A 14,679-nucleotide genomic window follows, 5' to 3' on the forward strand; every position below is an offset into this window, starting at 1 on the left:
TCTTGTTCCTTGATCTTACACCCAAGGCAGTGATTCATTTTTTGCCAAGTTCACCAGTTGTCAATTGGCGTGTCAGTGAAAAAGAATAGGTGTGGTCAGGCACATGATCCAAAAATTGCTATTTTAATGCCACTAAAAATGATAACGCCAATGACCAAGAAAAAAATGGTCTAAAGTGAAAGGCACATGTAAAGCACCGCTATTTCGACGCTGTCCTGTTACGAAATGTAAGCAGACTTTGCAATGAGTCCCAGGCAACTCGTCTGCTTGGATGCATATCCTTAGGATTTCATCAAAGTCAAAGTCAAAGTCAGCTTTATTGTCAATTTCTTCACATGTTCCAGACATACAAAGAGATCGAAATTGCTTTCTCACTAATGAAGACAAGACATATTTTACCAATTTTAAGTCCACAGACAAACATAACAGGTAAACAAAAAGTAAGTAAATAAGTAAGTAAGAGGGCACATATAATAATGAAAAATAAGAGCAGCAAAATTTTGTTGAAATTGTGCATGTCAATAAAAAACTAGTGCAAATGCATATGACCTGAGTAATAAAGAAAGTGGCATAGTTTCATTCATTCATTTGAATATTATTGGGGCAAGTGTTGCTTTTTTCAGGCTATATTTGTGATTGTAATCCCTTGTCAGTCAATAGTGAAAGTAAATAAGTGTAAAACTGTTTAGTCGGTACTTATGAGACCAGAGTGAAGTTGGTTACAGGTTCGCGGTAGATGGCGGTTTGGATCAGTTTTGTTTTTGGTCTTTTTCTTGCAGGCATTGCTGCCAGGCCAGAGGGTACTGAGGCCACAGGCCCTCAGGCCTCAGAGGGAGTCGTTGATATGGACAGTCCTTCAGCTTCGTCTGCGACAGCTGGACCTTCTGCCGGCCCTACCCCTTCGACGTTCTCTTCGGCTCCTGTTTCTGCGCCCTTATTGGTCCCTACGGAACCTTTGCCAGAATCTGCCACAGCCTCCACTTCCTCCTCAGGCCCATCCTCCTCCACACTCACAGCCCCGCCCCCTTCCACCTCGTCCTCCAATGAGGGCGCGGCGTCTTCTTCCTCGTTGCTGTCCTCGCCAGACTCGGAACAGAAGAGCCAGGCGGAGCCTGCACCTGGCACTGGCACTGCCACGCCCACAGCCACACCCACAGCTGCCACCCTCGCAGAGGCTGCCCTCTCAGGTAACACACACACACACACACACACACGACTCTCACACACACACACACATACATACATACACACACACACACACACACACACACACACACACACACACACACACATACCGGTACACATAATATGTGTATGTATGTACCGGTATGTGTGTGTGTCTGTGTGTATGTATGTGAGTGTGCATATGTGTGTGTATGTGTATGTGTATATATGTATGCTCTCATATACATACACATACACACACATATGCACACTCGCATACACACACACACACACACACACACACACACACACACACACACACACACATACCGGTACATACATACACTCACATATGCACTCACATACATACACATACACACACATACACACACACACACACACACACACACACACACACACACACAAATATCCTCTCCTACCTACCCAGATGATACTTCAAGAGCAAACTTGCTGTTCTGTACAGCATGTGCCTTCCAGTACTGGTAAACAAGCAGGAACATCTCAGTGCAGTTTGAATTATTACAGCTCCAGCAAGTACATCAGTGTACTAGTCTAGTACAGAGGCTAGTCGATAGCTGTAGCTGATGTCCCTCACAAACACCTTACTGGGAGTCTTGCTACCTCATGTAGACTGGGAGAGATAAAAGAGAGAGAAAGAGAAAGAGAGAGAGGGTAATAGAGCACATGAGAGAATGAGAGAGAGAGAGAGAATTCTGAGTATTTTGCAGCACTGTATGGAGCTGTTTGTTTTGTGTGTGTGTGTGTGTGTGTGTGTGTGTGTGTGTGTGTGGGAGGGGGGTTAAATGTCCACGTGTCTGTGTAGCCCTGCCCTGTCTCTGTACTCTGCCCAGCTTGTGGGTGCTGGTCAGTGCGACTGAGCATGTGTTTAGGAGGCGCCGCCTTTGGACAATGCCAAAGGTTAATTGTGCTCTAAAACGAGCTCAACTGAATTGAACGGAGTCTCAGACTGCAGGCCGAGTCTGTCTCATTCACTGGACAGACCAAACAACTGGGCTCCCTTCCTCTGTCTGCGTCTGTGACCTTGTGTCAATGTCAAGTCAAGTCAGTTTTATTTAGTATAGCGCATTTAACATGCACAAAGTGCAACCCAAAGCGCTCCACATACAACACATTGACAAAAAACAAAAGACAATAAGACAAAAAATGCCAGACGGAGCGGCGTAGTCGCCAGCGTTGACACCACATGAGAAAAACATTTATGTGTCAACACATCTGTGTCGGTCTGTCGGTCTGTCGGTCTGTCTGTCTGTCTGTCTTTGTGTTAGTGTGGCTGTTTTACTGTCTTTCTCTAACTGGTTTTCTCAAACTTTCCCATTCACATACACCTATATGACCATTCAGTAGTCAGTCATTGATTGTAGTGGATGCTCAAATGATTTGTTCCTGGTTTTAAGTGTGTACTTGCACATGCATTTATAACTCTGTGTGTGTGATTCTGAAAGGTGTCTGGGTACAGAGGTTTTTATGTGCTTTGGAAAGATTTCGTTTTGCTATTGTGTCTAAGAATAATAATAATAATAATAATAAGAGATGAGACAAGATGTAAAGAGATGGTAAACAAGAGATGTTTACCCTCATTGATTCATTGATTAAGTCCGTCTCCACTGTGATGATCTGACTCCTGTAAGTGGTAGTGATGGACTCTAGTAGCTCTAGTCACACTCCTCTTCCTCTGTATGTAATTACTTTCCTCTTTTGTTATTGTTTTTGCTTCTCTTCTTTCCTTTACTCTTCCTCCTCTTGTCTGCTCCATTACCCCTCTTCTCACTCTCTTCATATCCCCCTCTCCTGTCCTTTTCCTTTCTTCTTGCCTCTCTCTGTCTCTCTCTGCCTCTCTCTCTCTCTCTCTCTCTCTCTCTCTCTCTCTCTCTCTCTCTCTCTCTCTCTCTCTCTCTCTCTCTCTTATTTTCTCCTCTCCTTTTTCTCCACTCCCCGCCCAGAGTATGGTCCTCGGCGGCTGCCTGTGAGCTTAATATGCAGGCGCTTGCAGAGGCTCCTGCTCTTGGCTGACCCCCCAGGACAGAGCCCGCCAGGAGGCCCTGAGCCCCCGCCTCTGGACAGGCGCCCCACCAGGGCCACTACCAACACGACCCCTCCTACAGGTTACCATCCCACCCCCACCCCGCCCTGCCCCGCCCCACTCCTCCCTGTTCCCATCATGCACCTGTTCTGCAAAGCCTGTGCCTTCTAGACTGCTCTCCATGGCAACAAGCCCCCTAGACAGTCCCCACAGAAGAACGTTGAGAGGTTCTACTGATGAGGGATTCTATGTGGAACTTCATTGGAATCCTTCAGACCCTGCCCTTCTTTATTTTAATTCTATGTAGTTCAGAACTCTTAGATCAGAAAGGGCTCTATCCACACACTAAAGGTTGGACAGAAATTCTTCATAAATTCTCTTGCTTCTTTTGTGGGGACGACCCGGAGAGCCATGTAGTGCTAAAAGTACCCCTAACTCCCCCACCTTCTCCACCCTAATGCCTAATGCCCCACCATGTGTGGTGTGCTCCCCGTCCCCCATCACGTGTTGGCTGTGTGTTGCCTAATGAGTTCACTTGGCACCTGGTTGGTTTGAGGCTGTCCCTTGGAGCACCGCTGATACCCACTTCCCTCCTGCACACACACTCACACACACACACACACACACACACACACCCGTAGAGGGGATGGACTGAAACAAGGACAGATGGACGGATGGACAGACAGGCAGACACAAATAGACATGCTGTATGTTGTCGAGCAGAGATTGGCAGATTTCGAATGCACACAGTTTTTATTAAATTGCTTTCAGTTGCACCCACGTGTCTGGAACATCATGGGCGGAAAAATCAGCATCAAGACCTAAACCTCCCAAAAACATGCTTGTTGGCAATTATAAACTTTTTACTGGAAGATGGCATGAGATTTCTTTGGTTCATTGGTCCACCAACCCAGATCTGTAGATCATAGGACATGCACCTGTCACAGGGCTGTGGTCATATTAAGTTAATGGTAGAACCCAATCATTAGATTTCCGTTTGGGGTTAGTTGCTGCAATAAAGGACACAGTAGAGTTCACCTGTTACAGATGCTCTTGGCTTTGTTTGTTGAAGTCCCAGTTCCCACCCCCCACCTGACACTTTGGTATCTAAACATCAGTAGTCACAATGATGCGTGGTGTGGTGCATGTTTGGCGTGTGTGTGTGTTTCAGCTCTGGTTTTCTAGAGGAGCTGTCTCATTTGAAATGCTGTGCTGCTGCAGTCACCACTTGTCACCTTTTGTAAAACCATGTACTGAATGTATCCACGACTCAAGGGGAGTGATCTGTTAAGAGAGTGTGTATGGAAATGATGACGCCTCCTGTTGGGAAGGTTTGGTCTTGTTCTTGTTCTATTGGCAGCAGCATTTTTTTAGTTGACATCTTTTTGGCACGCTTGAAAAGAAAGAAGGAAATTGATAGATGGTTCTTATGATTCTGGCTTTGGGTGGTGGTGTGCTGTGGATGATTAGCCTGATTTCATTGCAGTGCTGGTTGTCAAATAGAGGCTGCCATTAAATTTGTGTTTTTTTAAATTACTTGTTTAGCTCAGTTCAATGGGCTCTGTGTGCCATTTAAGCCGTCACTGTGTGGTTTATAGAAACCTAGCCATAATCCATTAACTATGCATTCGAAGGATGTAAACGATGAAGCTCAAGAAGGAAACAGGGAACGTGGAGAACTGCTTTCACTTTTCTTGGCTATTCTTGGTACGATTCACTTGGCTTTGTTACTTGTGTGAGTTCCACTTTGCTTTGTTACTTTCCACCAAGATTTGGTGGTGAGTGCATATTTCTCGCAGCCCTGCATCTCACTCTACTGGTGAGCATGTGTGAGGCAGCTTTTTAAGCAGTGTTGCCAAGGTTACCAATCACATGACCAGTGCCTATTGATCTGATTGGATAATCTCTATAAGTTGTCCCAAGTTTTATCAGTGGGGTATCAGTAGCATTGCCTGGCAACATTGCTCTTGTAGTTGCCTGTGAGTCATCACTTCACAGCTGGTGTGCCCTGAGCGATGTTCAAGGGTAGAGCTGGGGATATCATTGACTCTCATTTCAGACCAGAGGTGTAAGTCGAGGGGGATGTTACTTCACAGGACTTGTAGTGCAGAGTTCTTCAACATTTTAAGTGAAGGATCCCTTTGCTTAGATAGACACAACTGAGGTGTTGGCAGAGTACTTTGTAATGGCTTATATAATGCTAAACAGTTGAAAGTATAATAATCGACAGATTTATATTTAAAAAAACTTTTTTGCCGTTCCTTTTTTTTGGAGATAGAATTTGGTGGATCCCCAGCAATAACTTGGGGGACAGTTTGGGGGTCGCGGACCCCCTGTTGAAGAATTCATTATGAAATGGCAGCGGTATTGATTCTGTCTTCAGCTTCTTGTGTGTCCTGTAGGACTATGGTGTAGCATACATGAATGAGATGACCTTGATCTTCCTAATCTCCTGAACTGTCTCTGTATGCATTTTGTTTGAGCTGGTATGAGCTGTTGCCCATGGCGTTGCACTCCTTCTGCTTGTTTTCCTGCTGTTGTTTGCTGTTGTTGTTTGTTGTTGTTTGTTTGTTTGTTTAGTGAGTCTTGTTTGTGTTCCAGATTCCCCCTCGTCTGTGGTAAACAAACAGCTCGGATCCATGACTCTGGATGAGCAGCAGGGTGCGTCACCTCGTCTTTTCTTTTGCCCCACCTCCAACACTATCCTTCCTTTTTTATCCTTTCTCCTCCTTTCCTCTCTCATCCTCCTGTACTTACCTTCCCTCCTCTTCCTTCTGTCATATCTGTCCGTTTCTTCTTGTGCTGTCTGAGATCAGTCCAGCAAGCCCTGTCCCTCCCTGTTCTTCAGCATGTTCTGTTGGAGACACCCCCCCAACAGCACACGTCTGTGCAGCGCACAAACTGCAAGCTCCTCCTTACCTCTCATGCCTTGTCTGTCACCATCTGCAGAACATCCCTCCAGCATCCTCAACAGGGAGAGTCAGGCTGTCAATGATTCGAATATGACTCCCAAAATGTTACACGCATTGTTGTTGTTTTTTTTTTGTCTACCCACCATGCTTCTTGCTTCTCTTTGTTTCAAACTCCTGATTTAGATGCCCTCAGAAACGCCCCGATTCTTACAGGTGTCCGATCATGCCGTGTAGATATACTTTCTGTTTAATCTGAACCGCAGGAGAGTGTACCACAGCCACAGCCCAGTATGGCTTGTGCAGATTATCCTCAGGATTGTGCTCATGTGCCCTGCAGTTTATATTTTGATCTAATTCCATAATCTGTGATGGCTTTTCTGACAGATGACTGCACAACCCAGAGGCTGGATTAGGTCATTTGTCTCTTCCCCCAAAATTCAGCCAATTGTATCATTTTATCACAAGGTGTTTGACAACTTCCTAAAGACTGTGTTTGTGAAGTGGCAGAGATCATCACTGCGTCACTGATTCCTTGTCCGTTAATGTGATCTGCATGGTGGCAGTGTGTCCGCCATCTTGCCATCGCACCAGTTTTCACTCCTGCCCGTCACACCCCTTTGTGCTCTCCCTCTCCCCTTGTGACACACTAGCTTGCAGTGGAATATATGTGTGTGTGTGTGTGTGTGTGTGTGTGTGTGTGTGTGTGTGTGTGTGTGTGTGTGTGTGTGTGTGTGTGTGTGTGTGTGTGTGTGTGTGTGTGTGTGTGTGTGTGTGTGTGTGTGTGTGTGTGTGTGTGTGTGTGTGTGTGTGTCTGTGTGTGTGTGTTCACTTTCCTGTGTCTGTGTATGTCAGTCCAAACCACACCGCTGGACCCTTCAAAGGGTGGCTTTGGAATTCTCAGGGCTCTCAGACTTCTGGAAAGTTCCAGAAGTGACTGCCCTCTGATGGCTGTTATTATTTGTGTTGTCTCTCTGGCATTTGAATACCTAACGTCATAGTGTCAGTAATGTCAGTCTGTTGTCAGTGTTTGTGCTGCTCAATAGCCAGGCTCATTCATCAACAGATAGGAAAGAAAGGGATATTCCCTCTCTGAGATTTATGAGGGATCCTCTCCCTTCAACCTAGGAGATGTTTAGAAAATCTCAAATCCAGGCCTCAGATGATGACCATGATGGGGCACAGATGGCAGATTAGACGGGAACAAGGAGAGGGAAGTGGCGGGAGGAGTGGAGAGAGTTTATAGTTGAAGCTGTTGTTTGGCCGCAACATTGCTGCTTGATTCAGTCTGTTCCTTTCTAAACAAACATGTATCAACAGTGCAGTGGAGTCAGCTCAGTGAAGTTCTGTAGCGTGACATTCAAACACATTAATATTTTATTGAGATCTTAAAGGAGAAATCCGGCAAGTTTTCACATAGATCTCCGTTTCTTGAGGTCACCAACTACTATCGGTATGAAAACATATGAAAACGATTGTTTTTACCTGGCTCGAGTTGCTACAGCCAGCATCTAATGAAGCCAGGCAGCTACAGCGCTACACTTTGTGGGCATGTCCGTGAGCTTCCATTTGCATGCCCCCAGAGTGTAGCACTCTCTAAAACTCATGTGATTTCTCCTTGAAAACAATCAGCTATGGAGATAAAGGCCGTTTCACATTTTAATAAATGCGATTTTGAATATAGACCATCTCCTGCAGTAGAACTCAATGTCCCTTTCTCGCATTGTCTCTCTGTCTCTGTCTCTCTCTTTCTCTTTGTTTATCTGTCCCTCTCTATTCTTCTCTTTCTCTTTGTTTACCTGTCCCTCTCTATTCCTCTCTTTCTCTTTGTTTACCTGTCCCTCTCTATTCTTCTTTTATTCTCCTCTTTCTCTCCCTGTCACTAAACTTAACCCTTTTCTCTGACTCACACTCTCTCCCTCTCTCTTGCCATCCTACTTTTCTTCTCTCTCTCTCTCTCTCTCTCTCTCTCTCTCTCTCTCTCTCTATGTTTCTGCCACAGGTAGCATGGAAGCCTCAGGGACTGTAAGCTCGAGTACGGGCGGAGCAGCAGGTGGAGCGAGTGTGGAGATGACCGTCCCACCTGCACCCCCGCCTGAGCCCAAACCCGGACCCGCGCCAACCCCCGTTACCACCACAGCTGGTACCAGCGGCAGCTCCGGCCTCAGCAGCAGTGCGTCAACAAGCAGCCGGTCTGGTACAGCGGAACCAGTGCTGAGTCTTCACTATAGCACAGAGGGGACGACCACCAGCACCATCAAGCTCAACTTCACAGACGAGTGGTGAGAGAGAGAGAGAGAGAGAGAAGGAGAGACTGCGCTATCCACACTGTGGACTAGATATTTATCCATTGATGAAATCAAAACGGGGAAATCAACAGGGTAGCATAATGAATATGTAAAACATGCTAGTGTGCCCATCACCTTTTGACAGTGTTTCTATCACTCCAGACAGTAGTTGTGTCTGAAACTGTTTGAGCCCTATTCTAGTGAGGATTAGACAACGTACTGTGTATACACTTGTGACAATGGTTTGTGTTGTGTGCTGGTTTGTCTGTTTTTTTCTACAGGAGCAATCCCGGCACCAGCTCAATAGGGGGCAGTAGTGGTGGTCGTAAGCCTGATGAGATCATCGAGAGTCCATCAGCAGAGACAGGTGAGAAACACTTGTCCGGTATAAAGATGACGTTTTCATTGTCCGGTTAAAGATGATGATGATGATGAATGGAAGGATGGTGATGATGAAGAAAGAAATAGTCAGATCACTTCAGTTTATTAGAACTTTCATTCGAGAGCTTTTATTTGATATTTATCTGCTTGTCAAGATTTATTACATTATTTATTACATTATTTATTACATTGTGAAGGGGGCGGGGGGGCATGACATTCTAAAATATTCTGAGTGCTCGTAGCAGTAGAAAAGCGCTATATAAATGCAGTCCATTCACCATTTCGCTCCTCCCCCAGTGACCTCTCCTCCTGGTCAGGCAGCCCAGGCCCGGCTGGTTGCACCGGCCCCCTCTGGTGCGTCCGAGGCTCCGGGCAGCTCTTCAGCACAGAGCCCAGCGGTGGCTCAGCCCAACGGGGCCCATCCTCCTCCTCTTCCTCGTTTGCCGCAGTTCCCTCCTCTTCTTCAGGGACACAGGGTGCCAGCGCGGCAGAGGGTGGCGGAGATGAGTCGTGCCGGCGGGCAGAACCCGTAGGGGAGGGGGACACCGCTGCCGCCGCCACCCCGCACAACCGTCGCGTAGGAACCAGGACTCGGACGACAGTGACGACGACCCCATCCTGATACCGTCTGCACGGTACCGAGGACCACAGGGTCAAAGGTAAGGAGTGCCCCCGCATTACTTTACATATGGTTTGGTCTGTGTTAGTCCATACACCTGACCCAATTAGAAATAGGCACTTCACTGCAGGAAATGCTAAAAAAAAGACCAAAGTCCTTGTACTGCATTTGTGGAGTAGGCTATGTCAATGAGCATTGATTTTCCTCTTTTTTTTTTTTTTCTTGTTTATATATTTTGAAATACACCAAAGGGAGATCTTAATCCCTGTAGTGTGTTCTTCTTCCTGCATATTTCATTCCCTGTTCTCCTCAAACAGCCGTGCCATGTCTGACATGCAGAAAGCTGTCAAGTGAATCCTTGTTCTTCCTGTTAGGTTTAATTTCAGAGGAACTCCAGTGGGGGATAGAATGATCAGGTACAGTCTCTAACGCCTGCTGTGTGACGGCTACTAAAACCAGTACTAAACGCCACGGGGTATTCTTTGACACAATTCCCCAGTTAACCCACAACAGTACTGCATATTCAACTGGAGTGTGACCGGTTGAAGAACTATTTTACACAATCATTTTTATTTTTTTTGCCACATGAAGCACAGTAACTAACTGGACAGTTGCTATATGCATGTAGGGCAGTTATGTTTGTGATAACATGGATAGCGTCAGGTAGACCTTAGCATGTGCTCTGCAGTGAGGACTATTCAAGTTGTGCAGCTCTGGAGTTGCAGCGTGTTATTAACAAAAATAGCTACAGTGCATGAGGGAGCTGATGGCGTTGTGTTATTTGGGGGGGATCAGGTCTGACAGGAGTCTGGAATTATGGATGCTTTTTGCGTTCGTGTGTGAGTGTTTGTTATGTCCTTTGCTGGCCTGATATGTCAAATTATGATGTCTGATTCTCAACACTAGCCATCTGAAGAGCAATTTCCTCATGCTAGCTTTCTTGTCTTTCCTTTGTAATCAGCCATGAATGATCCTGTCCCATAAAAAAACTCTTCCATAAAGTACACAGACACACACACATATGCGCCATACACACACACACACAGACACACACACATATGCGCCATACACACACACACACAGACACACACACATATGCGCCATACACACGCACCATCACTCCTTTTCTCCCTTTCAAACACTCACTTTCAGCAGGGGTACTGTATGGATATTTTCATTGTTACCGTTTGAACAGGGCTCAGACGCCGTGAATAAAAAATGGATAACCTTTTTCAAGAGCAGAACCGAAACCCTTCGATCACCTCTCACCTTTGAGAATGTGATGTTTCTAACCGCTGTGCTTCGCTCCATTCAGGCGTTCCGCCGCAGCCCGGATCCAGGAGCTGTTCCGCCGCAGGAAGGAGAGGCGGGAGATGGAGGAGAGCGAGACGCAGAACATCCGGAGACCCACCGTCAAGATGGTGTACAAGGGCCACCGCAACTCCAGAACCATGGTACAGAACCACCTCTGCACCACTGCCTAATGTCGTCAACAGAACATGAGACTGTGGATTGTTAAAAGCCTTTACACGTCCAGTAATGGGCGACTTGTCTCCTCTGTTATTTTTACACAGGCCACTAGAGAGGCTTTGGATCATATTCATCAGAAAATTAAAAGCATTTATGGAACAACTTGGGGTCTATATATGGATGATAATAAGTTCAAACTTTAGTTTGGGAGCAAAAATATGTTATTAGGACTAGTTTTGAGCTAGACCATTTTTGCATTAACAATGAAATGGCTTATAGCTTGTAGGGCAAGGGACATGGAATGGAATCTCATCAAAGCAAATCGCTATTTTTAAACCACTGACAAGGCTTAAAATAGCATTACACTTCAGTGTTAGTTTGGAGAGGGTTTTGTAAAATTTGTAAGTGTACAGATAAGTAGGCTCATTCAATTTCATGCAATGCTGTGCATATCTGTTCCGCCAAGTCAAGATGGTGGCGACCGGAAAATGGAAAAAGGTCATTCACTGACTTGATAGACAGTCCTTATTATAACCTCTCTGTTTACCTTGTAATGAATCCTTAGGAATGTATTAGCAGTTGTTTATGTCTGTACGTATATCATGCCTTTTGGCACATCAGGCGACATTTGGATGTTATTTACAGCATGCCTTGTGTGTCTGTGTGTCTGTGTTTCTCTGTGTGTGTCAGATTAAGGAGTCTTGTTTCTGGGGCAACAACTTTGTGATGAGCGGCTCGGACTGCGGTCACATTTTCATCTGGGAGCGACACACGGGCGAGCACCTGATGCTGCTGGAGGCTGACAACCACGTGGTCAACTGCTTGCAGCCGCACCCCTTCGACCCCAGTCAGTAGCACTACCCACTTGGCCTGTCTGTCTGTCTGTCTCTGTCTGTCTGTCTGTCTCCCCCAGTCAGTAGCACTACCCACTTGGCCTGTCTGTCTGTCTGTCTCTGTCTGTCTGTCTCTCTCTGTCTGTCTCCCTAAGACCCCCCAGTAGCAGGTCAGCTCTGGGGCTGTCTCTCCCACACTGGTGCAGGTCAGCTCTGGGGCTGTCTCTCTCTCTCTCTCTCTCTCTCTCTCTCTCTCTCTCTCTCTCTCCCTATGACCCCGGTCAGTAGCAGGTCAGCTCTGGGGCTGTCTGTCTGAGTCTTCTTTGTTGTTCCTTTTCCTCATTTCAGTTGTCTGTCCTGTCCAGTGTGCCAGAAAGGTGTCCTCTTCCTTTCATTTGTCAATTGTACTTGCCTATTACCATCGATTTATATATCTTTCCATCCATGTATCTGTTGATGTATGTATTTGTTTGTCTGACTTTCTATATGCTGTCATTTCTGTCTTTGTCCATCTGTCATTCTATCTGTACAGCCATTCATCCATCAATCAAGTCTTAATGTATTTTGAAGTTTTCATTCTTAAGTCTTATTCCTTCATTGAGTGTATAGTGCTGTGATATTGTGGATAGACTGTGTGTGATTCTGGACTTTGATTTGTTTTTCTCTCCTATATTGCAGTTCTTGCCTCGTCTGGTATCGACTACGATATTAAACTTTGGTCCCCGCTGGAGCAGAACCCTTCGTTTAACAGAAACCTTGCCGACGAGGTACGCCAAAGCTCTTAAATCCGCCATAAAGCTACGAATCAGTTCTTCTCCAACTCTCTTCTCTTCCACATAGTTTTAATGAGGAATAAAACTGTTCTCTCTGTAATGAATGTTCTCCTTACCTTACCCTTTCCTCTAAATTGAGAAAGAAAGCATTCTTTTGTTTACTCAGCAGCACGTACATAGCTAACAGAAAACTATCAAGACAGAAAAGAAAAAAACATGTATTAGCAGCCATTCTACCATATTCAGTACAGTCCACCCCCCAGAACAACTGCAGTTGCAATTCCTCAGCTAGCCTGCAGAGGGCAGTAGATCCCCATCACCGGCATCACAGTCAGCAGCAGCAGCAGTAGCGGTCCATTAGTGGAGGGCGTTGGCGTGTGCGCCTGTGCTGGGTCTGTTTATGCTCTGCTGGGGTGGGGCCGCTCCCACAGGACTCGTCTTGAGCCGAGCGGCGCTGAGCGGCGCTGGCTGGCTGTATATAGAAAGTTCAGCGCGGCACAGCGCGGTGAGGGAGTGGCGCGCTCGCTTGGAATGGCTCCCAGCCCTGAGGAGAACCAGAGGCAGCGTAGGCCAGGCCAGGCCAGTGTCTCGTGATGATGATGTCACCCTGGTCCAGCAGATGAGGTGTTCTTCCCCAAAACAGACCCCTGAAAGAGCCTCTTCATCTTACAGGGCCCCTAGGTATAGCAGAGATGAGGTGTTCTCCCCTAAAACAACCTCCTGAAAGAGCCTCTTCATCTTAGAGTCCCGAGGCATCTCTGTGGCTAATTTGTCTCTTAAGGGCACATTGTTGTATTGTTATTTATTCATTTATTTATTCATTCATTCATTCATTCATTCATTCATTCATTCATTCATTCATTCATTTATTTATTTATTTATTTATTTATTTGTATGTATGGGACACCGAATTCTTGTGCTGTGTAAGAGACTTTGGGGTCTACGGTGGTAGAGTCACTGGGTCCTTGTGCTTCCTCAGGAACACAGGGTTCTTGTGCTTTGCAAGCCATGCGAAGTTCCTGTAACTTGGGAAGGACCCAAACTTCCTGTGGAGTGTTATTTGTACTGTGTAATCAACAAGGGTGTTTGTTTTGTCGGACTGTTGTGCTTTGCAAGAGAAACAGAGTTCTTATACTGATATGGGAAGTGTTTTGTTTTTTAGTTCCTGCTGTCTGTAGTATCTTTAAACTTGCATACAGCTCGTCACCCATCAATTGTTGCTGCAAAAGATGAGATTTGTTTAACTTTGTCACTAACAAAGATTTTGCAGAGTTGGACTCTGGGGGTGCAGGGGCGTGGTGTGCTGTGTGCTGGTGTGCTGATTGAGGGTTTGTGCTACCACAGGTGATCGCGCGCAATGAACTGATGCTGGAAGAGACGAGGAACACCATCACTGTACCAGCCTCTTTCATGCTGAGAATGCTCGCCTCGCTCAATCACATCAGAACGGGTGAGAAACACACACACACACACACACACACACACACACACACACACACACACACACAAGCAAGCACGCACAGACAGGCAAGCACACGATGCACACACACACACACACACACACACACTCAGATACAAGCACACAATGCACATACTAACATTAGGGCTGTCACTTTACGTTCGAAAATCGATTGCACAATCGATTGGACCAACCAACACAAGTTTTGAAAATGAAAAAAGGGAATCGATTTTAACCAAATATGTACACTATTAATTTTAAACGAATTAAACAAATAAAAAAGATAGATGTAGCAAAACCATAGACTGAACAAAACTCACAAACAAGCAGAAAAAGAAAATAAAGAATTCCGAAAGTGCAGTAGGCATTGCGAAACATAAGAAAATTCCCACCAATTTTACACACCGGAAACAGCCTATCAGTTTCAATCAGTTTCATGATAACCCCTTATAACTTGAGGAGTTCGAAATAGAAGCACTTCGCGTTTTGGCCGTATATGAAAGGATAAAGTGGCATGCAAACTGTATGATCGTGAGTTCCTACATTGACATTTCTAATCATAAAACACAGTCATGTTGAAGCCTGCAGTAATGTTTTTCATTGATGTTATGGCAGTCCACAATGCTTATTATCTTTCGAGAATGTTGCACTCCTGTTTGTCATTGTGCACGAAACTTCATGCTAATAAATCATAGGAAATAGTGCTGACTTGAGCGTCTAA

The 14,679-nt window shown here is 45.6% G+C and overlaps 1 protein-coding gene across 1 annotated transcript in view; it reads left to right on the plus strand.

Moving 5' to 3' along the window:
• dcaf6 (ddb1 and cul4 associated factor 6) overlaps positions 1-14,679 on the plus strand; it is a 53,897-nt gene that overhangs the window by 36,866 nt on the left and 2,352 nt on the right. Inside the window, 12 exon segments of the mRNA XM_048238374.1 lie at positions 780-1,187; positions 3,147-3,308; positions 5,828-5,887; positions 8,138-8,417; positions 8,705-8,790; positions 9,102-9,317; positions 9,319-9,463; positions 9,798-9,839; positions 10,739-10,877; positions 11,584-11,740; positions 12,405-12,493; positions 13,844-13,949. Coding sequence (XP_048094331.1) covers positions 780-1,187; positions 3,147-3,308; positions 5,828-5,887; positions 8,138-8,417; positions 8,705-8,790; positions 9,102-9,317; positions 9,319-9,463; positions 9,798-9,839; positions 10,739-10,877; positions 11,584-11,740; positions 12,405-12,493; positions 13,844-13,949 — 1,890 coding nt within the window.

The sequence above is a fragment of the Alosa alosa genome, chromosome 3 (assembly GCF_017589495.1).
Source record: "Alosa alosa isolate M-15738 ecotype Scorff River chromosome 3, AALO_Geno_1.1, whole genome shotgun sequence".
In the NCBI taxonomy this organism is placed as follows: Eukaryota; Metazoa; Chordata; class Actinopteri; order Clupeiformes; family Clupeidae; genus Alosa; species Alosa alosa.